The sequence below is a fragment of the Humulus lupulus genome, chromosome 3 (assembly GCF_963169125.1).
Source record: "Humulus lupulus chromosome 3, drHumLupu1.1, whole genome shotgun sequence".
Classification (NCBI taxonomy): Eukaryota; Viridiplantae; Streptophyta; class Magnoliopsida; order Rosales; family Cannabaceae; genus Humulus; species Humulus lupulus.
In genome coordinates, this window is record NC_084795.1 from 279,779,424 (window position 1) to 279,805,807 (window position 26,384).

General features: G+C 31.5%; 4 protein-coding genes across 6 annotated transcripts; 2 read left to right on the forward strand and 2 right to left on the reverse strand.

Moving 5' to 3' along the window:
* Window positions 1-221: 221 nt before the first annotated feature.
* Window positions 222-5,874, forward strand: LOC133824579 (T-complex protein 1 subunit theta-like). Its single transcript, XM_062257506.1, has 13 exons — window positions 222-490; window positions 1,063-1,325; window positions 1,412-1,558; window positions 1,659-1,820; window positions 2,352-2,429; window positions 2,981-3,114; window positions 3,306-3,378; window positions 3,461-3,538; window positions 3,747-3,869; window positions 4,040-4,134; window positions 4,446-4,655; window positions 5,231-5,288; window positions 5,564-5,874. The coding sequence occupies exons 1-13, from the start codon at window positions 358-360 to the stop codon at window positions 5,627-5,629; spliced, it is 1,620 nt and encodes a 539-aa protein (XP_062113490.1). The 5' UTR covers window positions 222-357; the 3' UTR covers window positions 5,630-5,874.
* Window positions 5,875-8,043: 2,169 nt separating this feature from the next.
* LOC133824581 (photosynthetic NDH subunit of subcomplex B 2, chloroplastic) lies at window positions 8,044-9,657 on the forward strand. The gene is made up of 3 exons (XM_062257510.1): window positions 8,044-8,577; window positions 8,804-9,238; window positions 9,327-9,657. The coding sequence occupies exons 1-3, from the start codon at window positions 8,140-8,142 to the stop codon at window positions 9,519-9,521; spliced, it is 1,068 nt and encodes a 355-aa protein (XP_062113494.1). The 5' UTR covers window positions 8,044-8,139; the 3' UTR covers window positions 9,522-9,657.
* A 503-nt stretch (window positions 9,658-10,160) lies between these two features.
* On the reverse strand, window positions 10,161-13,200 carry LOC133824583 (protein SINE1). Of its 2 annotated transcripts, none has more exons than XM_062257512.1 (3): window positions 13,051-13,200; window positions 11,171-12,497; window positions 10,161-10,909 (listed from the first exon to the last, which is right to left on the reverse strand). In XM_062257512.1, exons 2-3 carry the CDS (start codon window positions 12,488-12,490, stop codon window positions 10,322-10,324), a joined length of 1,908 nt encoding a protein of 635 aa, XP_062113496.1. In that variant the 5' UTR covers window positions 12,491-12,497; window positions 13,051-13,200; the 3' UTR covers window positions 10,161-10,321. The 2 variants fall into 2 exon arrangements, with proteins under 2 accessions (XP_062113496.1, XP_062113495.1); XM_062257511.1 differs by having other exon boundaries at window positions 13,024-13,200.
* A 6,678-nt stretch (window positions 13,201-19,878) lies between these two features.
* On the reverse strand, window positions 19,879-22,942 carry LOC133824586 (PHD finger protein ING2). 2 transcript variants are annotated; one of them, XM_062257515.1, is made up of 7 exons: window positions 22,781-22,942; window positions 22,629-22,700; window positions 22,272-22,519; window positions 21,306-21,369; window positions 20,498-20,757; window positions 20,351-20,389; window positions 19,879-20,105 (listed from the first exon to the last, which is right to left on the reverse strand). In XM_062257515.1, exons 1-7 carry the CDS (start codon window positions 22,824-22,826, stop codon window positions 19,998-20,000), a joined length of 837 nt encoding a protein of 278 aa, XP_062113499.1. In that variant the 5' UTR covers window positions 22,827-22,942; the 3' UTR covers window positions 19,879-19,997. The 2 variants fall into 2 exon arrangements, with proteins under 2 accessions (XP_062113499.1, XP_062113500.1); XM_062257516.1 differs by having other exon boundaries at window positions 22,272-22,505; window positions 22,781-22,938.
* Between the last annotated feature and the right edge of the window lie 3,442 nt (window positions 22,943-26,384).

Below are 26,384 nucleotides of genomic sequence, written 5' to 3' on the forward strand. Positions count from 1 at the left end.
TGGTTTTGTAAAAGTCAAATTTCTTGTATTTTGTGAGATATTTAATAAAGTTATACATTGTTTCCGGTATTTTTGAAAGAAAAAAACTGGTACGTTTCAAAACCAAATGAACTGGGCCGAGCCCAATTGCACCCGTCAGTGACATCTCGGAGTGTCACCGGATGGTGAGATTAGTCTGCAATTTTTAAAACCCTCTGCTACTAGCGAGTGAAGCGAAGTGAAAATTCTAGGCTTTCTTTCTTTGATTTGATTTGATTTTTTCGCAGAGAAGAAGAAGAAGAAGAAGCCATAAGCCATTTCTAGGGTTAGGGTTTGGGTTCGGCCTCTATCTTTCGAACAAACAAGAAGATTACGAAAATGTCGTACGGTATACAGTCTATGCTTAAGGAGGGACACAAGCATCTCTCTGGTCTCGATGAAGCTGTGCTCAAGAACATCGATGCTTGCAAGCAACTCTCCACTATCACCCGAACTTCTCTTGGCCCTAATGGTATTTCATTCACTATATTTATATTCATTAATAGCTTGTTATAATGTGTTTTAACTTTTTCATTTGGAGATTCGGATGTTAAAAATGTTGGGTTTCGCTTGAATTTTCTGATCGATGAACCGCTGTTCTTGGATCTTTGAAATGGGATTTATGTTTATAGTGGCTAATTGTTATGAACTTGGTAGTAACCACTTAGTAATAACTTAGATGCTCGGTTTTGGTGTTCAAGCAACTCTAGCTAGTGTTAATATTTGTTTGCATCTTTTTAATGGTTATAAAACTTGAGAAATTTATGAAGAATGCTTAGTGAATGATAGATAAATGACATTAGAAATATAATAAAGTTATTGATACATAGAAATACTGTTACATATACTATTACATATACTATGAAATTTATAAGATACTATACATAATGATGGACCCATTTATAATATCATTTCATCTTTTCTAGATCTCACAATCTATGTCTATAATGATCATATAAAGGACCAAAATGATCAAATTATATACCCTAAAATAATACCCTAATGGGTCTTCATTTTTGGTGTCATTTTATTGAACTGAATCAGGCATGAATAAGATGGTGATCAATCATTTGGACAAGCTTTTTGTCACAAACGATGCTGCCACTATTGTGAACGAGCTTGAGGTTCAACATCCTGCTGCCAAGCTCTTGGTTCTAGCAGGCAAGGCTCAACAAGAGGAAATTGGAGATGGTGCTAATTTGACAATTTCTTTCGCTGGTGAGCTTCTCCAAAATGCTGAGGAGCTTATAAGGATGGGTCTGCACCCTAGTGAGATTATCAGTGGATACAACAAAGCTATTACTAAGGTTTCCTTACTTGCGCTGTAAATTAATTTTGGTTGCGAATTTAATATTTTGCAAATTTTAATTTCTTTTCTTTTGTGAAATTTCAGACTGTTGAAATCTTAGATGAACTAGTAGAGGAAGGTTCTGAAAACATGGATGTTCGCAACAAGGATGAAGTGATTATTAGAATGAAGGCAGCTGTTGCCAGCAAACAGTTTGGACAAGAAAATATATTGTCCTCACTTATTGCTGATGTAATTTTAATCTTATCGGCCTATGTTTACTGCTTCTGGTTTTATCACCTTTTTTTCGTTGGAATTTTTGTTAATGAACATTTTCTATTGTGTGCCACAGGCATGTATTCAAGTATGCCCCAAGAATCCAGCAAACTTTAATGTGGATAATGTACGTGTTGCGAAGCTCTTGGGAGGAGGTTTACAAAATAGTTCGGTGGTTAGAGGCATGGTCTTGAAAAGTGATGCTGTAGGGAGCATAAAGCATGCAGAAAAGGCCAAGGTTACTGCATACTTTCATGACATTTTTAAGAACATAAGCCCTTGTTTATGATGTTATTCACTTTGTGGCCCTTTCAATTTCAATCATTTTTTTGTTAAATTGATTTCATTTTAGTTGCTGTTTAGGATTCTATACTCAGATTTATTGAAAACTAAAATATTGCATTAAGAAATGGTGGGAAGTTTATTTTCATGTTGGATGATGCCAAGATGGGTATTTCATCCTATTCTCTTTGCTATTTCTTAATCTTTGATTAAAATTGTCTCAATATGTAAAATGTTTTAGATTTTTGCTGATATAGTACACCATTCAGAAGTAGGGTCTTATATACTGCTTTCTAAGCTGCACTTTTTTTTACACAAGTATATTGGCAGCTTCTTACTATTAATATTCCTTTGGAATTCTTTAGTAATTAGTAGCTTTTTAGCTCAACAATAATTTTTTTATATATTCTTTTCTTGTGCTGTTTTATGTGAAGTAGTATGTCCACCTTTTTAAGCTTTTATCTTCTATTACACCTACTTCATTCAGGTTGCTGTATTTGTTGGTGGTGTGGATACCTCTGCAACTGAGACAAAAGGAACAGTCCTAATTCATACTGCCGATCAGGTGAAATTTTGAAATGGATATTTTTTTCTTGCTATTATATGAACGTTTCTCTCTTCTTTTGGCTTGATTGCTCACGAGGTAGCCAATATATTTAGCAGTTATTTTCTGTTTTATTTTCTTTCTTGTATTTTGTTTGCATTTCCTGCAGTTGCCTGTTTGTCAATGCATGTGTCGTCGTGGCTTATATTGATTCTCCACTTTACTAATGTAACGTGCAAAATTTTACTTCATCTCGTATTAAAGTTTAGCGGCATCCATTTTTTCTATCTTCTTTTGGTTGTTTACTTTATATTTTCTCCTTATTCAATGATGAATTGAAAAAAAAAAAAAAAAAGGTATTCATGCTGGTCACTTTTGGACTTGCAATTTTTTGCCCCCATGATATTGGTGTCATTTGGTATTCCTGTCTCAGAAATGCCAAATGACACCATCCTGAGAATACTTTTCTGCACTGTTCTTGCTCCGGTTGATGTTAAAATTTTGTTATGTTATTATCGAAATAATGTTTTGCATCTTTAAGTAGTTCTCATAGTTTTTTTAATATCTTGTAGCTAGAAAATTATGCAAAAACTGAAGAAGCTAAAGTTGAGGAGCTTATAAAGGCAGTCGCTGATTCAGGTGCCAAAGTAATTGTTAGTGGAGCAGCAGTTGGGGAGATGGCACTCCATTTCTGTGAGCGCTACAAGTATATCACCTTCCATCGTGTTCTTTTTGTTGATTAACTTACTAATTTGCAAAACATACGTGTGATTGTTGTACATATTTTAAATGCTTATGATCTTTTATGAAATCTGTCACATGTTGAGTTTTTATTATTCTATTAAGAACTTTTTTTAATCTAATCTAATAGTTTAATTTGGGACATTTTCCTTGCAGGCTTATGGTTTTGAAGATTAGCTCAAAATTTGAATTAAGACGATTTTGTCGCACTACTGGTGCTGTTGCTATGGTAAGTCAGCTAGCATTGAATAGTACTCAAATTTTTTCAAAATTTTCTAAAATTCGCAACAATATTTTTATTTATGTTGCAGTTGAAGCTTAGCAAGCCAAACCCAGATGACCTGGGACATGTTGATTCAGTCTCAGTAGAAGAAATTGGTGGTGCTAGGGTAAGTGAATATTTTGAGTAACAAGAAACTATTGCAATTGCAATATAAGTATCCGGGGGGGACTCGAACTTCAGACCCTTGTGTGAGCAAACCAAAGGCCTGATCGTTTGAGCTGCCCCTTTTGAGTATTTTGTTACTGATGATTTCATTATTTATTATTCTCTTTATTCTCATTAACACATTAACATTTCCCATAATGTAAATATAGGTCACTGTTGTGAAGAATGAAGAAGGTGGGAACTCTGTTACCACTGTTTTATTGCGAGGAAGCACAGATAGCATCTTAGATGACCTTGAAAGAGCAGTTGATGATGGAGTAAATACTTACAAGGTAATTTGGACTAGTTTTGATTTGTGTATCGATGTTTTGCGTGACATACAATAGTATGGTATGACTATAATCCATACAGAGTAGGTTTTGACAGTACTTGTTGCATCAGACTTATGAAGAGAAACTTACCTACCCCGCTAACCATTCTTACCGGGTATTTTCACTGTCAGGCTATGTGCAGGGATAGCCGTATGGTTCCTGGTGCAGCTGCTACTGAAATCGAATTAGCTAAGAGAGTGAAAGAGTATTCATTTAAAGAAACAGGGTATTTTGTTTGTTTCCTCTTTTTTTTTTTCAGTTATTTTTTTCTTTTAACAGGGTTGAATTCTTTGGCAAGACTATTGCTAGTTTTTGAGAATCACTTATGTTCTGTTTGGCACAATAATGTATTTTTTTTGCCTTTGTTTCCCCTGCCATGTATACTTGTTCTGCTCAAGTATCCAATATGTTCTTTCTTTCAAGAACGATTATAGACTTGGGGGGCAAGGCAGACCAATAATTTTAATTATTTCATTTTTTTTGGTATGTCATGGTGTTACAATGTTAGGGAAGTAACAATTACTATCTTCTGTGCAGATTGGACCAGTATGCTATAGCAAAATTTGCTGAGAGTTTTGAAATGGTGCCTAAAACCCTATCTGAGAATGCTGGTCTTAATGCCATGGAAATTATTTCCTCTTTATATGCTGAACATGCATCTGGAAACACCAAAGTTGGTATTAGCTTGGAGGAAGGTGCTTGTAAGGATATCTCAACTATGAATATCTGGGACCTTCACGTTACCAAGTGAGCAATCTCTTTTATTTTAAAGACACTTGTTATACTTTGTACATATTTTTATAGTTCTATGGAACTATTAAAGTTAGTGAAATGCGTCTTGAAACTTCTATACTTTTTTTGTGGGATTCTTTTAGTGAATTCAAAGGTCTTCCTGTCGCTTACACTAGTTTGAGTCTGAAGGTTGTCATAGCAAGCATAATAATGATTGGCGTTTTGTTGGTGGATGCCTTCACCTTCCCACCGCATGTTATATTTTTCAGTTTTAAAGCACAAACATAACCAGAGTTAACAACTCTCTTTATAGCATTGGATTTAAAAATATAGAGTAATGGGCTACACAGAGTTTTAGTATTTTTCCTTATTTGGTGACTTTGTTTTGTGGGTAACAAATTGTACTGTTATTATATAAATGTTTGATTTTATTGAACAGTTCTGATTATATTTCTTAATACAGAATTTTATATATATATAATGACTTGGTAGTGTTTACTAATCTCTATATTATCAAAGTGAAAAAAAATTATAACATGTTATGGAAGGAAGATTCTGGTTCATTTATTTTGTTGGGTGTTTTGTCTCAGGTTCTTTGCTCTCAAGTATGCTGCTGATGCTGCCTGCACTGTACTACGAGTGGACCAGGTAAGTAGTAAAATTTCATTTTTGTGACTCTTTAATAACTTTAGCCTCCAATCTCGAGTTATCTGTACTATCCGATATGGCAAGAGCATAAATTAAAAAAAATATGCATTAATTTGTCTAAGCCAAGGTTATTAGTAGAAAAAATTTTAAAAAAGAAAGGAAACTCAAGTGTCAACTTTGATTAAGGCTTTGGTTGATGTTAATGAACTGTTGAAAAGGGTCATGTTTTTCGTTGAAATTTTGTCATGACGTCCGCATTGATAATTATGTTGCAGATTATAATGGCGAAACCAGCCGGTGGACCTGGTAAAAGAGATCAACCTGCGATGGATGAGGACTAGATCTTTTTCGCTTAGATTTTGGCTAGGAAATTTACCGAACTTGGTTAGGCATCTGTTGTTATCTGTAATGCTGAAATCGTCCTCTAGAAATTTTGTTTGTGCTTTAAGAGGGATTTCAATTCTAATGGTTTTGTATATTGCCACTTGTAAGCTTGTGCTTTTGAGAGGGGGTGTTTTTGGTTTGCCTCTCTAGTTTTTTTTTTTTTTTTTGAGTTTTATTCTGAAGCCATTTCCATTCGATTGTTTTTGGTGAAAGTATTATTATTATTATTATTATTATTATTATTATTATTATATGGATAGTTTCGGGTCCAACGTAGCCATTCACTTCACTAAAGATTATATAAATTTTTTAAAAGAATAGTTAAATTCGACACTTACTTTTTTGTTTGATGTTTGAAGTTTTAAAATTAACCTAAAAAAAAAAAAGGGAAATCTACAAAAATGCACTAAAAGTTAAAAAAAATCTGAAAAATACGGTACATTACAAAAATACGGAATTTTTGGATAAAAACACGGAATGGCAAAATTGTAAATATGGAGTGGCAAAATCATAAATAAAAGCTGTAAGATACAATTTCTTATGATCAACGTTTACAAACTAGTAAATATATGTTACGAACTTGTAAATATTTGTTACGTGTTTGTAAATAATATTTACAAAATCAGTTATAGAATTGTAGATTTTTTTTTTTTTTTTTGTAGATAAAACTTACAAACAAATTCGTAACTAAATTTTTTATTTTTGTAACAATAGTTTACAAGTCTAGTTTTACAACTAAGAAAGATATTTTTGTAACTAATATTTACGAAAATATTTTATAGTTAAGAAATCATAAACAAAATATACATAAAATTATTATACTTTTTCATATTGTTACAATATTGTACCAAAAAATTACATGAATCATCATATTTATGCTATACAACTTAAAAATATAAATCTAAGATATTCATTATTTATAAAACATTTTATTAAATATAGTGGTGAAATACAATATTTTTTTAAAAACAAGTTTTACATTTTTGTAACAAAAATTTACAAAACTAATTTCACAACTAAAAAATTTATTTTTGTAACTCACATTCACATAAATATTTATAAATTTATTTAACATGATTATTACAAAGATTTACAAAACTAATTTTTTAACTTTAAATATATTTTTGTAACAAAACTTGAAACTTGGATTAGATTATGATTTTGGTTTAACATTGAGTGTTGAGACTTGACTAACTATGATTTAAAAAATATATATATAATATTTTTATAAAGAATAATAATATTGTGATTATCTTTAACTATATATTATAACATATAGTTATTAATATTAATTTTAATTAACAGCATATTGTAATTTGTATATATATTTATTTATTTTTTGAGTAATTGTATAAATATTAACTTTAATATTAATAAATATATTTATTTTAAATAAAAATAAATTAATCTACTTTATTTTATTGAAGATGGTAACTATAATTATTATTACTTTTATTATTATATTAATTGATAGGCTTAAATTCTTATTAAAAATTAAGACAAAAAAATAAAACAAAGGTAAATATATATATATACATAAGTGGGTGGGAAGAGCCGTATTTTTGTAATTTATGGGTGAGGAGAGCCGTATTTTTGTAATTTATTAAAAATACCGTATAAAACAATTTTTTTTTTTATATTACCGTAGGATATGTAATTAAAAAAAGGGGTTGATTAGTAGTGGAATTAAAAATAGTTTTCTCATTTTCAAAACTTAAAAAATGGAAACTCCAATAAAAATTTGATTGACGCATTTGTTTTAGAAAATAAAAAAAATATTATTTTTGAAAATTGAGTTAAAATTTTTCAGCAAAAAAGAAAATAATAAATTATTATTTTCTTTCTATTCTATAAATTTTAAATCTAAAAAACACCAAACCATTCAAGATCTCAAAAATTTATAATTTTTTTTTAAATTTAATATTTTCAAATCATTTGATTTGAAAATAATTTTCTAAAATTATATTTTTGAAGTAACTACCAACCAGCACCTAAGAAACTGTATTTTCTGTGTTTCTGTGTTGGAGGTTCAACACCCTATAATATTGCCTAAAAGCTAACTCAATTAAATTGTTAACTTGCACACAATTCTTCTAATTTTCAGATTAGAAAGATAGTGATTTCTAGTAGTAAATTGAAGGTTTTAACTTCAACCCAATTCTTAAAATTCTCTTATTTTCATTGTGGAATGATAATAATTGTGAGTAGTAAACGTTGTTGCTCAATGTTTTGTTGTCTTTTTTTTTTGTTTACCACTATTAGTCCAATTTCAAGTACCAGTGATGAGAGGGCAAATTTGGCAAAAAATCTTTATAAAATGCCACGTAAGCACAATATTAAAGCTGTGAAGAAGAAAGTAGTAGCTAAAATACCAAACCATTGGGTGGGAAGTAGTGTGAAGCTACAAAAAGGATTAGGCTATTTGGAAACTGAGTGAGTGAGTCTGAGTCAGTGGCTTCTCTCACTCATGGCTTCCTTCCTTTCCTTATCTCTTCCCAAACTCACCACCAACAACAACAACAACAACAACTACATAATAAAGGCCACAGCAGCAGCTACCACTGTGGCTCCAGAGACCCTTAATGAGAAATTCAGCAGGAAAGGCATCAAGTTCACAGAAAACGACAACAAAATCCCTGTCGTTGAGCTGACTGTCAGAAATGGCAGCTCTGTGAAGCTTCAAATACCAGAGGCTCATGTCACTTCCTACAAGCCTAAGGTCTATTGGAAAGACGATGGTTTTGAGGAGGTTTTGTACACTCACACCACTCCTACCAATACCAGAGGAGGCATTGCTTTAATCCTCAATGATGTCTCTACTCCTCCTAAGGTCACCACATCACTCCTCTCCAACTCCCACTGGACTGTCAAAAATGTCGATTCTGATGCCATCGACGCTCTTCAGGTACGTCCAATGATTATTATTATTATGTATAAGATTATGAGACTGTGTTATTCCACTTACTGTTTATTAGTTTTGAGTTGGGTTCGAGTTAGAATTCCATGAATGTTAACAAACTTATCTTATAAGACTATGTTACTGTTCAATTGATTTTGAGTTGAAATCCTACTAGTGATCGAGTGAGTAGTCATAACAAATTCACAATGATGATTATTGTTATTATGTATAGGTGGAATTGAGCAGCAGTAGTGGGAGTTTGGAGATAACATATGTGGTGACACTCTATCCACTGAGCCTAGCCACGGCAGTGATAGTGAAAAACAATGGTCCAAAGGCAGTGACCATGACCAATGCCATACTTAGCCATTTCAAGTTCAAAAAACGAAACAAGGCTGCCATTCAAGGCCTACGAGCCTGTTCTTACTCCTCTCATCCTCCTCTGTCTTCCCCTTTCGAGCTCTTATCTCCAGCCGAGGCCATGAAGCGAGACGCCTCTTCTGATTGGTTTTCAGAGCCAGACGCAAAGCCCGGGGTTTGGACTCACCAAGATGTTCCTTTCACCATCTTGAAAAACAGGCTTAGTAGAGTCTATGCTGCTCCTCCTGAGGAGAGGAAGAAAGTTTTTTATAACACTCCTCCTTCCAAGTACGAAATACTTGATCAGGTAAGAAAAACTAAAGAATGTTTATAGTGTATCACTACTGTATAAGATGACCAAGTTCATGGATTTTTTGGATTGTATTTGTATGTAGGGAAAAGAGCTGTTTTATAGGATCATAAGGATGGGGTTTGAGGACATATACGTGTCGAGCCCTGGTTCGTTCCATGAAAAATATGGGAAGGAGTATTTTACATGTACTGGACCTGCTTCTATTCTGGTGCCTGTGGTTGTCAAACCTGGTGAAGATTGGAGAGGAGCTCAAGTCATTGAGCATGATAATTTGTAATTACATGTCATTCTTCTTCCTACTTAATTATTCTTTTTTAAATAGTATTACGCTTTCTTTTTGGTATATAAGTTTTGTTGATATGAAAATATAGATTGATCATATGATGAGCTCACCTTTCCAACTCTTGCAACTACATATTGTCCATAATCCATAATCACTAGTACATAACTCTACATAGCACTCTAATGAGATAAATTGCCTCAATTTTTCATGTATTTAACAGAGGAAACAAAAAGGTAAGATTGTTTCTCTATATAAGCTATCTTGCTACCAATCTTCTTGACTGATTTGTGGATTGCTATAGAGACAATTAGCTTTAAAGCCATGCTGAGGTCATTTTTAATATTTTACTATTTGGTACCTCAAACTTATGAGTTTTATACAAAGGTTTTGATAGATTATTGATTAAGCCCATTTTGAATGCAAGGTTTTATATATATATATATAAATAAGTGACTTTTGTGGTGTTATGAGACTAGAGTTTAATAGCTAGAGACCATCAGATCTCTCTTGCTACCATTCTTCATGACTGGTTAGTAGATTGCCTTGGAGAGAGACAATATTTAATTGTTACAGAATATGTCTAATAAAATTGCAAAAATAAATAAAAGGATTAAATGAGAATCAAATCCACCATAACAAAACTACCAATAAACTTCTGATTAATAATTTTAATGGAAGCATCTCAAAGATACAAAGATTTTTTACCCTAAACTAAAATTCTGAGAGATTTTTGTAACCTGCAACTTAATCTGCTCCTAACTAAATAATGTTTTACATTCGAATGAGTAGTAGTACTAAGTTGGAACAAGATAATGTGCATCAAATTCATTCTGCTGCTCCCTGATCCAAACCAACAGAACAAATAGTGCAAGGAACACAATGGGTAGAGCCAAAACCAACTTTAATGATATCTTTGGGCCAGTTTTTTGAATACTGAACTGAGGCTGAGTTTGAATTTGAGCTTGAGCTTGAGTTTCAGCTTGGGCTTGAGCTAGAGCTTGAGTTTCAGCTTGAGCTTGAACTTGAGCTTCAGTCTTGTAATCCTGAAATAACTTATCAGATTCTTGCTCCCCAACATTAGCAACAATGTCATCAGTGGATGACACTGATTCAGAGTCCCCTTGTAACTTCTCATCATCTGCAAATAAGCTTCCATTTGCTCTACGGTCATAGTTTACATCTTGTGAAATATCATTTTGGTCATATCTTGAAGCTGGACTCCAATCAAAATCACTCAGAGATATACTCCTGTTTCTGAGTCTTCTTCTGGCTTGTTTATCACAATAATCTGAATTCATGTTATCAGGATCTTGAAGAGACTGAACAAGCTTTCTTGGAGTTCTGAAGATAATGCTGTCAACATTAATTGAATTGTGTGACTTCTGAAGCCAAAAAGAAAGAAAAAAAAGCCAAATCTGTTAGTTCTCTCATAACCAATCCCAAATAAATATGAAATTTGCAAGCTAACTAACAACAATTTAAGCACTATCTTGATACAAGCTTCATTAGATATTATAATAGAGTTTTAGCAACCATTATTTTTGTTTAATTTCTCCGTGCTGTCTTGCATATTAACTAAAAGTGAAACCAACCTATATGATCTCCAAACTTAGAAGATTGAAAACAGTGCAAATGCAACTTACTAGAGGACTGTTTGTTGTGCTTCTTGACATTCCCATTCTGGAATTTTTCTGCAAGAATCCAGCAAACTCCTCATGATCTTCGTTGTTACCACAACCATGCTCTGTACAGTGCTCGGACAAGGTATTTGAGATGGAATTTTCCCTTGCAATCTGTGAGAATAGACCATCTTTAAGAGACACATCAACTCCACCATTTTCTAAACTCCACAACTTGCGGTTCACACTCCTACGATCATAATCTGACATCTGAGAAGATTGAATTGTTGAGCTTGGTGATTCAACCCACGATTCAACAAAGGAGTCAAGGGTCTGTGATTCTGGAGACACTGATGTAGGAGATTGATCATCAGAGGTTGATAAGCACCTCCTGCTTTGGTCTCTTCGACTGAAATTTGACCCTGTGACGGAAGCAGGGCTTTTCTCAAATTTTGAGCCTTTATCTGCTGCTATTCTCCTTGCAGTCTGCAAAGCTTCAAATGCAGCTCCTCTAACATATGCCATCTGATCAGACTGACACTTCTCCATCTCTTCAATTATCAACCCAAGCTCTGAACAGATGCTCCATGGGTCTAACCACCTCATCAAAAAGCTAACCATTTGAATTGCTGACAAACGTTTCTGGGAATTAGCCTCATCTACTCCTACTTTTAATATCTGCAATCCAGCTTGTAGTAGTAGCCTAGCATATGGTTCGACAATTGTAGCATTGCGTTTTGCTAGAGTCATAACCAAACCCATGTGAGCATTGGTCTGAGTAGACTTCTCCTCCAAAGCCCCGGCAACAACCTGACAAACCTTGTTGACCATCTCATCAGAAGCAAACCGCCAATTATCAGAATCCACAAGAGCTTTCAAGCAAAGGGCGGCTCCTGAGGTGAGACTCTCTCGAGATCCCAAGAGGGCATTCGAAAGAGGATTGCAAAGTGAATGAATTATAAGTCTTTTCTTGTCCTCAGGAGTGGTTGGGTCAATACCATATCTAGCAATAGCTGGAACCACCTTAGAGCATGCTTGTTGAAGAGGAAAAGACCCTGCACTTGAAGTCAAGGTCTTGATTATGGTAACCATAATGCTGTCTATCAAAGGGACTATTTTGGCGCCATGGACACGAGCAAGAACTTCATACAATGAAATAGTGCATTCACCAGACAAACCAATCTCCTTAGTTTGAGAAACTTGTGCAAGAAACAATGGAATTGCCTTTGAATCCAGATCTTTCACATAGGATTTGAGCGCTTTCATGGCTGATCTACGACTATCAGCATCTTTATCAAGATTTGCCAACTCTCTCTTTAGTATTGGACTTAAACTCTTTCCCATCGTTGACCTGAACCATCCCAAGAAAATGGTTAATGGAAAATAGCTTGAGATCTAATTCAAATACAAATAAAATTAATTTCTTAGCCATTTTTAAAAGGTGAAATCTTACAGGGTTTAACAAACTTTTAAATCGAACTACTCAACTTTTGAAAAAACATCAAACATAGAACACATTCTGAATCATTGATCATTTTAAGTACCAAGCAATTGAAAAATATCAAACTTTGAGTGTCTGAAACATCATATGAGGGAACAAATACATTATCACGCAAATGCTATAAACTGTAACGCTCAATGTATTTTCCAAAAAAAAAAAACATTGTGCATGAACCAAGATTGCTTACGACGTTATTACATCACCAATCCAATAGATTCCGATTAAAAAGGGAAAAAAAATTCAATCTTTTCATGAACGTCTCCAGGTAAATTTATACCATTTCAACAGAAATTAGCATCTGGGTATTCCGGATCTTGGAATGAAACGACATAAATAATTAAATATAATAATAAAAACCAATAAGATAGTGACGAACCAGCGGAGTTTAAGAGCTTCAAAGTACCTTCAAAGCTCTCTTTTTCTTCTGATTCCTCTTCTTCTTCTTGTTCTCGAAACAGAGTAGAGAGAAAGAGGAGAGTGGAAGAGAGAGAGAGAGAGAGAGAAAGTGGGGTTAATAGTATTGAAAGGTTGCTTGGTAGGGTTTGGATTTGAGGAGAAGTTGGTATAAAAGAGAGTGTTCACTTTGTCTGGTAGTGTATTTCCTTGTCTGAATAATACAAACAGTCAAACCCAAAAAGACAGTCATCAATTTCAAATCTTTTATCAAAATTCCACCGCTATCCTTTCCAAATTATTACCCTCTTTGGACGATTATACCCTTCTATTCTATATTGTTTATTGAGAAACTCAAACTAATCTTCTTTTTTTTAAAGGGAAACTATCCATTTTCCTATTTGAGTGTTGCTATTTGGTATCTTAAGGTGTCTAACAGCACATGAGATAACACCCTATGGTTGGTTAATGATATCTCATAATACTTATTAAATTCAAATGTGTGGGACATAATATTGGATTGCACCAATAACGATATGACACATACTTGTGGTGTTGTGTTGGACACCAATAGTGCCCCTTAGCATTTATCTTTCTATTTTTCATTTTCATTATATAATGGCAATATTATAATATCATAAAAATATATTGATTAATGTGCCAAATTTGCAATATGTTACTCTTCAAAAAAATTGTATGGTACATTTTGGAAAGATACTTTCTCATTAAAAATTCAAATTGAATGTAATTCGAAATAATTACCATATTTGACATGTTTGTTTAACTAAATAATTATACTCAAAGTATCCTAATTTAACTCACAAATTTTCATAATCTCATAAGAATTAGGGGTAATTACTAAATATTATTAATTTTATATAGTAATTATTACGTATATGTATTTACTATGTAATTACTAATTGTTTTGCCAAATATGATAATAATAATTCACATGTAAGTAACACTTTGGAATACACATTCTATTTTAAAATAAAGTATAGTTATTAGGTTGTGTAATTATTAACCTAGTAATTAATAGTGACTTCCAAATATATTTTTAACATGTGTCAAATTTTTTATTGAAACAGTTATTTTGTTTTAGAAAATATAATAATGCATTACTTATTAACATATAGAGATGTTCTACTAAGTAATAAAATAGAATCCATATTTAGTTTTTTTTTTTTTATGTTATGGGGCATATATGCCCACACTAATATAAAAAATTAGGAGAATTAAGTTATCAAATATGATTCTATTAAGTGTTTCTTAGTATATTTTTTCCCTCCTACAATTGTAATATAGCAATTGCTTTTTAAATATACTATACATTAAAAGTGTGAAAATATGTATTGTTCATTTCATAATATTTTCACTTCCAACAAAAACAGTAATTGTATGTAACCACACATATAGTAACAAATAGTATAGTCTAAGGTGTAATAAGATAAGTATATTACAATAATGTCCTAGAGTTGAATATATATATATATGTGTGTATATTATTTTTTTTTTGAAAGTTTGCAATATGATAAATCTTTTAAATATTTATATATTTTTTTAAATCTCCCTCCAAATTCCAAAACCACCGTTGGAAATGTTCAAGTTATTTCATTTGAAAACCAAACATTATAATGCAATCTTGTGAGCTGTCTCGCTAAATATACTTAGTACTGTATTTGGACTATTATATACCTTGTATGAAATTGTTATTATGTCCCATTTCAAAAAAAAAATTATTGTTATTATGTCATATAGAATATTGTCCAAAAAGAAATATATGGGCCCATATTATAAAGATTCAAATAATTTAATTCATTATTGTAAAAATCTATCAACAAATAAATGTAGATATATATATATATATTTTAAAACTCCCTCCAAAACTACCACCTACCACCTTGGAGTCAACATGGCATGATGACAATGTCATTAATGTGATATTTATTGTGCAATGTAGTACTGTGATTTTCATGTGCAATCTTGTGTAGATCAAATTCAATTTATTATATTTTAAAACAAAATATGCTCAAATATAGTTCTTATCAATATCACAAGCTATATATTAAGAAAATAAAAAAAAGGATAATTTTATGACAGGGCCTTCAAAAAGAGCCCTACGATAAGGTTCTTTTGTGTTCTCAACCCGTTAATAGTTTTCGGTGCGATTTTTTTTTATGACCATGTATATTGTAGTTATTTAGAGCATCCTGCAAATTTTCAGAAAATTCTGAATAATTTACAGTGCCGAAAACATATTATTGCATGCGTGACTAATTTTTTTATGCTCGTGGAAAATAGTATGTTTGAACTTAGTTTTCGGCACTGTAAATTATTCAGAATTTTCTGAAAATTTGTAGGATGCTCTAAATAACTACAATATACATGGTCATAAAAAAAATCGCGCCGAAAACTGTTTAAAGGTTGAGAAACACAAAAAAACCCTACGGTATGACTCTTTTTGAAGGCCCTACCAAAGAAATTCATAAAAAAATGTCATTGGTAGTAAATTGTCAATTTATTTTTTATTTAGGTTCTCAACTTTAAATTTTGATACTTAAATTCTTAATTTTCCTTTTTTAAAATAATTTACAAAATGTGCTAAACTTATGATGTTGTTTATGCCTAAAAACATAAGATAAGTAAAAGTTATGACTTATTCTTTAAGTTTGGATAATTATTATATAAATACTTTTTTATAATGAATTTTTTTTAAAAGTGTTTGGATGTCAATAAAGAAGAGATTTTTTATGAGTAAATTAGGATTTATGAAAATTATTTTGTGTTATCCGTGTTTTCACTAAGTGGCGTGTGACATGCATTAAGAGTAATTAAGTCTTCATGAAAGCTAATTAAGTTCCTCTAGAGCTTGCCTGGAGCTCCTCGGAAGGAAGGCATTGCCTTTACTCACCGTCCACCACCTTCGGAGGAGTATGTTCTCGTGGAATGGTGCTTCCCGAAGACCACATACGGATGATGCTCCGAGTCATTAGTAAGATCGTCTTTTCGATTCGAAGTCCTCCAATTCTATGAGATTCCTCCTCCGGACATGGAGTAGAGCTAACGGGTGTCTTGCATAGCGACCCTGGACCATAGTAGTCGTCTAACATTTACTGTTACCCAAATTGTGGTGTTGATTTCGTACAAGCGACAAGCAGGATGTCTCACAACGTCGTCTAACATGGAAAAACGTGCAGCTGCTCTCCTAACACTTTCAGGACATGTTACCCCAAAAGGTAGTGGGATACGTAGGGGCCCACCAGCACATTAACATATGAAATTTATCATCTATTGCCCATTTAAGATCCCATTAAGGGAGAATAAATGTAATTAACCCTCATTAGATAATTAATTGCTCTCAGTCATCTATACAGAATGCTAGGGCACACTTTGTAAGGGATCCGAGACTTTTTGTATTAAGAGCATTGCCAAAACACTGCTTGAAAATCTCCATAGAAGCTTGCTACCTCCAAGATTTTACCATCCTAATACAAATGACTATTGGACTGGGGTTTATTCATAATCTGAACCACGTAAATCTCTGTGTCTCAATCTTTATTTCTTTAAGCTCTATTATAATTAGTTGTTAGCGAACAAGCTAGTCAACATTTTGATTTAGTAAATAGCTTCTCAAGAGTACTTTGGACCCTAACTTCTTTTAAAAATGACTTTTGAATTAAAAAAATATACTTTTTATTTTGGAAAATTTGTTACATAAATCTCTATATAGTTCATTTTGTTGCACTTAAATTTGTATGCAAATTTTTTAGCAGCAAAAATCTCTACCGTTATACATTTTGTGCGGACGTTGGTTCCTCAGTTGTGTTAAATGTGTCAATCAGTACAACGTGACATCACCCGATTCACAATAAAATTCGCTTTTGCTGCAATATAGTTTTTTTGAAACATAACATATATAGCTTGTGGCATGTTTTCTATTTGTTCATTAAGAAAATACTTCTAAAATTAATAATTGAAATTCCTTTAAAAAAATTAAAAACTGAAATTGAAGTAAAATACAAAAAATCATTAAAAATATTATTGTTATTATTTAATCTCTCTATATATTGTTCCTATTGTAGCTTTTGACTCATATCTTGACCAATGAAGGATTTCCATTTTTTTTCCTATTAAAATTAATAGTTGTATTGAGACTATATTCTATTGGAAACTTGGAATAATGATGGTTCTAATTCCAATTATGATTATTTTCCAAGTTGGGTAAAAGGAAACAAATTGAATTGATTATGATATTAGGAGCCTTTTATGCTTTCAGTTATATATAAGATAAAAGGAACATTGCTAAACTAAGAAAACATGATTGAGTTGATTACTTTGTCAAAAAGTTGATTATTTAACTAAAGAGGATATCAAGATTTTGAAACTTAATTACTAGCTTACTTTTTTTTTTCTTTTGAAAAATATTTTATTCATATTGGAAATTTCTGATACATAACATTAAATTCACACCTGGATTAAGATGAACAAAGCCATTATTTCATTAGGTAAATTAATATTATGTTATAACCTGTGTAAATAATTAATCAATTTTCCTTTTATTTTTGCATTTAGTATGAATTTGCTCTTTAATTTTGGAATGTCTTTAAATATATTCTAAATGGCAAAATCGTCATTTTCTTTTACCAAATATATCTGTAAACTTTTGATCTTTCATTGGCAAGTAAAATTGTTGTACAACCATTTCAAAAATAAATAAAAGGTAAAATTCACTTTTGTCAACAAAAAAAAGGGTAACCTGTATGTTTACTTGTGCTATAAATGTGATCTTTGATTCTTGATTTTTTTTTTAAATGTTACTTAAATTTTGAGATTATTCATATATTATATATATAAAAAAAATTAACATATCTACACTATAATGGTAAGATAAGACAAGTAACCGTAAAAGATCACAAACAAAAAAAGTGTTAAATTAAAAGAGAATATATTTTTGAAAACCTACAATATTATTGTACTCTTCTATAATTGTTAAAGATGATGACGAAATATTGATACGATACCAACATATCTTTAAGGTGCTAATTGTAACCAAAATTGAGTGAACTTTATAATTACATATATTTAAAAAGAGCAAGTAACGTCCAAATAAAATATGAGAAAAATTTACAATATTTCTTTTTAGAAGTAGGGTACGATACTAGTTTAGACACGTAAACTAGTTATTTTTTCAATTTTTTCTATAACGGTGTTTATTGTAGTTATAACATACCTTTTGCAAATATTCGAGAAATTCTAGATAATTTACAGTACTAAGAACTCAAATAGTCTGTTGCACATGTGTCTATTTTTTATACGCTTGTAATATAAACATTCTAAACCCCGATTTCGATATTATAAATTATCCATAAATTCCTTAAAATTTGTAGGAAGCCTATTATGACTACAATGAACACCGTCGTTAAAAAAATTAGACTATGTTTGGTTGGATGGATGGAGAATAAGGAGGATGGAGAAGAGAGTGATAATCTTTTATGGTGTTTGGTATGAGGGATAGAGTAGTGGAAAGATAGATAAGTGTATATTTATGAAATTATTTTTTTAGCCTTATAATTATTTTGGAAGGGCATAATTGTAATTTTAAACAAATTATGAGGGAGAATAATTGAATGATTCCAAATGGGAGGTTACAAATGATTTAGTATCATCTCTTTCTTTCAATCCCTCTCACCGAACAAGAGCATTTATAATCTCCTCTCATTTCTGTCCCTTCTCTCCATCCATCATCTTTTCCCTCCAACCAAACATAGTGTTAGAGTCAAAATTGATTTACGTGCCTAAAATAAGACGTTAACTCAGATAAAAAGATGTATTTTACTCTAAACCCTCTCATACGTAACAAAACATTATAGACATTTAAGTATATATATTTTCAACCAATCACATTTATTTAAAATAAAATTCTTTTAATTAAAATTACCTGCCATATCATTGTATCTTACTAATACAAAAGAGGGTAGTTTAGTAATAGAGAGATGTGAGGTATTTGATTTTGGTGGGAAACTATTTAGCATCCAATCTGAGATGAAAAGCATTTGCTTCCCCCTCTTTTTGGTAGCCTATCTTATCTTATTTTTTGGGATTTGAAACTATTGATTCCATAAACACAAGTACACAACCCAACAACAATGTCTCTCACAAAAGACAAAGATGAAGATAAGTGAACAACTCTCTCTCACACACACACCAGAAGACATTTTCTTACATTATTTATAAATATAAACACATTGTTTTCCTCTTTTGGTGGAGTGTTATCCTGACTTTGCGCGCAATCTAAACCACTATTGTTAAGGTTTTATAGACAATGTCATTTAATACATTAAAAGTCAAATTTCCCTATGTAAATCACACAAGTTGAAACCTTAACAATATTAATGTCTATGAATTCTTAAACTAAACAATAATCAATACAATGAAACCAAGTTTACTCCTTGTATATATATATATTATATATATGAACAAATGATATATACACCAAAAATATGCATCCAAATATTATACACAGTGATGTGTCACTGCTTTTTAAAATAGTGAATATCAATTTCAATAAATGTGATTGACTATGGTAAATTGATACATCACTGTGACGTGTTACTTCTTTTTAAAACAGGGAATCTCAATTTTAATAAATGTGATTGGTTAGGCTAAATTGTCATATTACTGTGTGTAATGATTTGAATTGAATATACCAAAAAGAAACATGTTGCCCAAAGTACATTAAACTTAAACTTTAGTTGGGTGTGGATTTTTTAAGATTTACTCAATTCAAATCATTAATGAGCTTTTAAACCTTTTTTTGATCTTGGAAAAGGGGAGGGTGTGTAAGAATCATATGATATACCATATCACCTAGAATCCCTCAACTTGATGTGTTTTTATCATAATACAAAAAAAGAGTGGAATAACAACAATGAACAAGAAACATGAAACATACAATTATTAATACATGGGTTGTGATCTGCATGTTGGACAGTACCACTTTCCCTTGAATCTTGTCTCTGGTGTCAGCCCGACACAAGCGTAATGAAACCATTCGCCTCCTTGGCACTGTCAACGAACAAAACACGACAATGAATATAAAAGATTCAACTGGTAAAAACAGCAACAACTGCTGTAGATGGGAAAGAAACCTTTCATGATCTTAAAATAAAGAAAGGCAATGGTCACCGATGGCGATATTGAAAAAATGCTATTATGAATCAGAAGTCTCTTGATTTGAGTGACATTATAACTTAAATTGAGAAATTGCAGTGACAAAAGTATAAATTTGAAGTAAAGAGAAAGAGACTCACATTTTCATTGTCACAGGCAATCATGTCTCCAAAAGATACCTAAAGAATCAATAAAATTATGTTGAGTTAGCAGATTCAAAGTATAAGATAGGGCACAAAATTACATCTAAAAGCAGATGCCCAGAAATTTGAACCATATGTCAGAACCTGATGGCAAACACAGTAAGTGGGTTCATTAGGATCAATGGGTTGCTCTGTATCAACAGGGGGGGCAAAGTCCTTCTTATGGCTTCCTGGAGGAGGCATGAGCTCAAAATCCCTATCACGCTCTCGATCCCAATCTCTTTCTCTGTAATCAAACCTCTTTGATTGAGGTGTTCCATATTGTACATTCTTGCGTTTTTCAATCTTCGGGACTATAGGCAATGGGGGAAGAATAGCTGGCTCATCAGGTCCTATTTTTCCTTCTGATAGAATAAAATCAAAAAATGGAAACAAAACAAGCATTAGTAGTTATATCTACACTTTTATTGAAATGGTTGCACATACTAAAATGATGAATGTAGCCCGAAAATGGACAACCATTTTGATAAAAGCAACTCAAAAAGATATCCATGTGGCTTTCCTATAACCGGTTATGATTGGAGTTAAAACAAGCTAAGCCTCATGCAATTTGGCAATAAAAGAGCTACTTGAAGAAAGGGAAGGATTAATAAACTAAATATCGTAAGCATACAAATTGGTACTTATGTATTTTGATTAAGTTAATAATAAGAGGAGCCATTGATATAAGGAAAGTGAATATAAACATATTTACAAATATATATATGCAGAAAACTAAACTTAGATAACTAGGCACTATGGCAAAGATGAATTGACAACTGTTTCATCCTTTAGATTTACTGAGATTTAATTTCAGCGGTCTGATGTCTTGAAATTAGAATAGTTTATACTTTCCTCATAATTGCAGCACATTGTATTACATTTAAGATAAAATTACAGTTAACAGTTGTACCTTGCTTTAGATCTTCTGCAAAATGGGTTAGATCCTCATCAAGTCGTTTCACATGACTATCTATCTGAAGAAAGACGATATAAATAAATAAAAAAAAATTCATAAGGTGTTCAAAAAGCATGATGCAGTGATGCGAAGCGTCAAGCGAAGAGCATTTATGCAAAATGGTTCTCAGTCATATTGCATTGGCAATTAAAATTCAAATGATATTATTGGTATGCCATAGTAATAGCACAATAAAGAAGTAGGGAGATAGCAGGGTTATGAAGCATACAAATCGATACAGTTGACATAACACTCAGGATAGATCAAGACAACAAACCAATATTCTTTGGTAAATCTAAAATTTACTGATATAAACTGTCTAAATAATTGAGACCTTCAAGGGGGTTCCATGATGGGATACAGAAGCTTTCACCTGTTTAAGAAATTTGATGATCTTGCAAAATTGTTTACAAGGTTTGTTTTCCTTCTTTCTAACCTAAATAAAAAGGTAAAATGTTGATACTTTAAGTAGGAATTAGTTGTAAAGCTTAAAATTATATAGACTACAAAAGTACTTGACAAGAGTATTCCAAAGGAAAAACATATTAGTTACTTTTTTACTCTTAAGAAATGTAGCAATAAGAATTCTTTAAACTATAAACAAAAATCACTGAAATGGTAATAATCGTTTGTTTTTCAAATGGAAAGAGTTTATTGTTCTCTAATTTATCATGTAAACTTTTCCCTACAGTGTCATTATCACATTCACATTAAGATAACCGATCAACTACCAATGTTGTCCTAATTCAAAAGAAAGAAAATGAAAAATACCCTTTACAATCTCGAAGTCAATAAGCCTTAGCAAGATAGCATTTCTAGGATTCTTAAAGCAAAAATTAAAAAGTCTGTATGTGTATATATGTAAATATATATATATATAAATAGTTAAACAATAAAGAAAGACTAACCCAAAGGGCATACCAGATCATAAGCTTGCTGAGCCAATAGAACCTTCTCAGTACAAAGATTCAATGCATTGTCCTGATTAACCTCAATATCCTTTCGCATTTTCTCAATGGTAGCATCATCATCTTCATTGTTATTGCTATAGTGATTATTATAATTATTATTGTTATAACTGTTGTAATTGTTATTATTCCCTTTCTTTGAGCTCTGTGAAGACAATCCCAAACAGTACTTGGTTTGCTGCTTCGTCTGGTTTATCATAGCTTCATCAATTCCATTCATCAAAAGTAAAACCCTCATTGAATTTTAAAAAAAGAATTAATTGAAAATTCATATACGAAAGAGATGAAGAAAGAGAGATGGATTTTGTACACTGGGAGCGTTCGTCGAGTTCTCGAACCGTGTTGAGGAGTCTCTGGAGCTCAGCGGGCAAAGTGCTTGCGTCTTTGAGAGTTAAAAAATCAAATCAAATGAGAGAAAACGGTAAATCAATCGGAAGAAATTGAAAGAGGCTAGTTGCTTACATTCCAAATAGTCATCGACGTAAACTCCGGTTCGTGCAATCGCCATTAAATGTGCTCAAATTGGGGTTTTTGGTTTCCTAGGGCTCTTCTCAGCTCTTCCTCTGTGAACTCGAATCGAGAGAGAAGCGTTGCAACGACACCGTTTCATTGCAAGGCCAACACTTGACCGTTAAAGACGTTTTTTCTTTCTTTTTTTTTTAAACAAAATTTTATTTGCAAGAAAAGGTTGGAAAATACCACTTTTATTGGAAAAATATAAGTTTGGTACCTGAATTTTTTCTAAATACATGATTGGTCCCTATATATTTTATTAAATGATAAATCAAATCATGTATTTTACAAAATAAATCAAAATACTATCCTAGATTTTGATTAAAATATTTTTAAATATAATGTTTCATGAGAACTTTACAAAAATATGGGAAAAAAATAAATTATTTTCTATATTTATGTGCATAAAACTTATGCCACAAAATATAGTAATTCTAGCAAAAAAAATAATAATAAATATGGAAATCCCACAAAATATTATGAACAAAATACCATATACAAAAATACACACACTCTCTCTCCTACTTTCCTCTTTATCTTCATCTCTCGCGTATATTTCAATCACTCTCTCTATTTTCTCTCACAACAATGGCAGCCAACTATTTTCTCTCACAATAATGAGAGTTCTCTCATACCAGCAAATGGACGACGTACCTCCGATCACCGTCGACACCATCTCCGATTTAACTTCTTTGATTTCATGTTATTCTTCTTCTTCTTCTTCTTTATGTTCTTCTGCGTCTTCTTTGTTATTTCAGATCTGTTTTTTTTTTTCCAAATCTGTCTAAGTGACCAGTTACTGTCACAATTCTATTTTGTTTTCAGATTTGAGTTTTTAAACCTAAATTTGTTTTGCAATTCTAGTTTTCTTTATAAAACTACATAAGTAACCAGTTACTGTCACAATTTTGTATTGTTTTCAGATCTGAGTTTTTTTGTGGACCTAGTTGTAACCAGATGCCTTATTTAATCTCATTCTTTATGTGTTATTTTTAAATATGGTTTTTTTTTATAAAACTACATAAGTAACCAGTTACCTTCTTCGATCTTCTTCTTTGTTATTTTCATATCTAATTTTGTTTTTCAGATGTAGTTGTTGTTTTGTTTTAAAGATTTGGCTAAGTAACTAGTTACCACCTTCTTCTTCTTCTACTTCTCAGATTAATTTTTTATTTTTTTCTAGGTTTGGCTTAGTAACTAGTTATCAATCAGTTATTTTAATAACTGGTTACCTTCTTCTTTAATGATTATATTCTGATTTGTTTTTTCTTCTTCCAAATCTGTCAATAACCAGTTACAATTCACTTTAGTACTTTCCATGGCAGTTAAAATTGATAGTGGTAACTGGTTACCCCCACATTACTAAAAAATCTAAAATTATTTTTACAGTGTTAACCAATTATTATTATATACATCTCCAACAATAATCCAAAACATACATATGTATAATGACATAACCCAGACATCATCATCATCATTACCACAATTAGTAAAAGTCATTCTCATCACCTCATATTTGAATGTATGTATAAAAATAATATAATAACAATAATAATACATCCATATATATAAATGTGTACTATTTTATAATCTTATATATATATGTATATATACATATAAAAATAATAATAAATAAAATAAGAAATCATATGAGTTTATTATACATTTTTTTTCATCGAGGTCTATTGAGGCAATGCAAAATCATAATATATCTAATTCTATCGGGACCTATCGATGCTTATCGAGGTTAGTGCTAAAACAACCATAAGTCTTATTCTATCGAGGCCTATCGAGGCAGATGCTAGAATCAGCCATGTGTCTATCATCATCGAGGCCTATCGAGGTCTATCGAGGTAGGGGCTAAATCAGCCATATGTTTAATATCATCAAGGTATATCGAGGCTTATCGAGTCCTATCGAGGCAGATGCTAAATCATGGTTTATGTCTCATTTTATCGAGGCACCCTAAAACTGAAATATCTAATAGCATCGAGTCCTATCGAGACCTATCGAGGTCAATTGGAGGCACATTCAAAAAAAGACCTAACACGTATTATCGAGGTGGGTCAAATTTTTTGAAAAAAAACCCAGATTTCTCAAATACCCCGCCCCGATCTATCCTATGAACAAAACATCAACAAAAAACCAGACATTGCAAATTAAAAAGAAAACCCTCACCTTCGCGTACTTGGGAGTTGTTTTGCCTACTTTAGAGTTTTTTTGGTTGCCTTTGGGTGCTTCCGGTCCGATGTTCAAGTACTAGTTCCGAAGACCTTCTCTTCTCCAATTTCGTTGGGTTGCGACGGATTCAAATGTAGGTTTTGAGAGTTTTTTTTGTTCGGGACTGAGAGTGAGAGTGAATATAGAGAGACCGAGAGAGAAGAGAGAGAGTCGGAACAAATGGCAGGGGTATTTTGGGTACTAAGGTAAATAGTAGGACCAAAATGAGACTCATATAGGTAATAGGGTATTTTTTTTAAATACAATCCCTTTATATGCATTAAAAGTCAAATTTCCCTATCCAAATTATGTACTCTAATAAATTTTCTATTAAAATAAATAAAAAGAACTAATATATGATTGACTATTAATTGTCAATTAAAATAATTAATGGCAATATGGTAAATAAAAAAATAACATTTATTGATGTGCCAAATTTGACTCATCTTATATTTTGTGCCAAATTTGAGACAATTTTTAGCATGTATCAAATTTGGCACACTTTTGGGAACATCATTGAAGTTATACTTTTTATAAGATATGTTAAATATAGCATTGCACTAGATTTTAGACACTCCATTGGAGATGCTCTTATGAAGTTTCCCAATGTACATAGTTATCTTTTTTGAAAACAAACTACTTGATGTGATAAGTGTGTTAGTTTTCTTTTGATATTTTACTTGGTGTTTCATTTCCAATATATTATTATGAAGTTTCTCCAATGTATATACTTAGTTTTTTTTTTTTTTTTTTAAAAGAAACTACTTAATATAATAAGTATGTTAGTTTTATTTTCTATTGAATCTCTTCGTTTAAGTCTTCCTTTACACCTAATTTGAGTTTTTAAAAATAACTATTTATCTATAATTTATTGATTTGTAATATAGTCATTATTTTTTTTAATAAAAGAATGATATTTTTTATTTCTTTTAAATTAATAAACTATTTGTGAAGTTGTAAATATTTAGAAAAATATTAATTTACAACCAAATTTATGTCAGAGAACAAGAGTAGTGAAAAAATACATAATAACGATAATAATAAAAAAAACTTAAATTCAATAAGTAACACAATCAATTTAATTTTTAAACCAAGAAAAATAAATTATTAATTATGAATTATTTATTTATTATATTATTAACTTTTGTATGTGCAAAAATTCAAAATTTTTTTTTTTTTAATCATTGATTTCTTAATTAGTTTTGTTATTTTGTCAAGGAGCAACAAGCATGAGAAAAAATAATATTGTTTTCACTAGTATTCTAATATAAATAAATACGAAATAATGAGCTTTCTTTGGATGTCTTTTCTTCCCCAACGTCTGCTCTTCCAG

Bases quoted from the DNA above. Each gene is read 5' to 3' on its own strand.
- LOC133824579 (XM_062257506.1), top strand. From the start codon at position 358: ATGTCGTACGGTATACAGTCTATGCTTAAGGAGGGACACAAGCATCTC. The intron at 1,326-1,411 runs GTTTCCTTACTT...GTGAAATTTCAG, and splicing joins ACAACAAAGCTATTACTAAG to ACTGTTGAAATCTTAGATGA. The intron at 1,821-2,351 runs GTTACTGCATAC...TACTTCATTCAG, and splicing joins AGCATGCAGAAAAGGCCAAG to GTTGCTGTATTTGTTGGTGG.
- LOC133824586 (XM_062257515.1), bottom strand. From the start codon at position 22,826: ATGGCGATTGCACGAACCGGAGTTTACGTCGATGACTATTTGGAAT. The intron at 21,370-22,271 runs GTATGCCCTTTG...GTCTTTCTTCAG, and splicing joins CTCAGCAAGCTTATGATCTG to ATAGATAGTCATGTGAAACG. The intron at 20,106-20,350 runs GTGAGTCTCTTT...GTTCGTTGACAG, and splicing joins TTGCCTGTGACAATGAAAAT to TGCCAAGGAGGCGAATGGTT.
- LOC133824583 (XM_062257512.1), bottom strand. From the start codon at position 12,490: ATGGGAAAGAGTTTAAGTCCAATACTAAAGAGAGAGTTGGCAAATCTT. The intron at 10,910-11,170 runs GTAAGTTGCATT...TTTTGGCTTCAG, and splicing joins GCACAACAAACAGTCCTCTA to AAGTCACACAATTCAATTAA.
- LOC133824581 (XM_062257510.1), top strand. From the start codon at position 8,140: ATGGCTTCCTTCCTTTCCTTATCTCTTCCCAAACTCACCACCAACAAC. The intron at 8,578-8,803 runs GTACGTCCAATG...TATTATGTATAG, and splicing joins ATGCCATCGACGCTCTTCAG to GTGGAATTGAGCAGCAGTAG. The intron at 9,239-9,326 runs GTAAGAAAAACT...ATTTGTATGTAG, and splicing joins AGTACGAAATACTTGATCAG to GGAAAAGAGCTGTTTTATAG.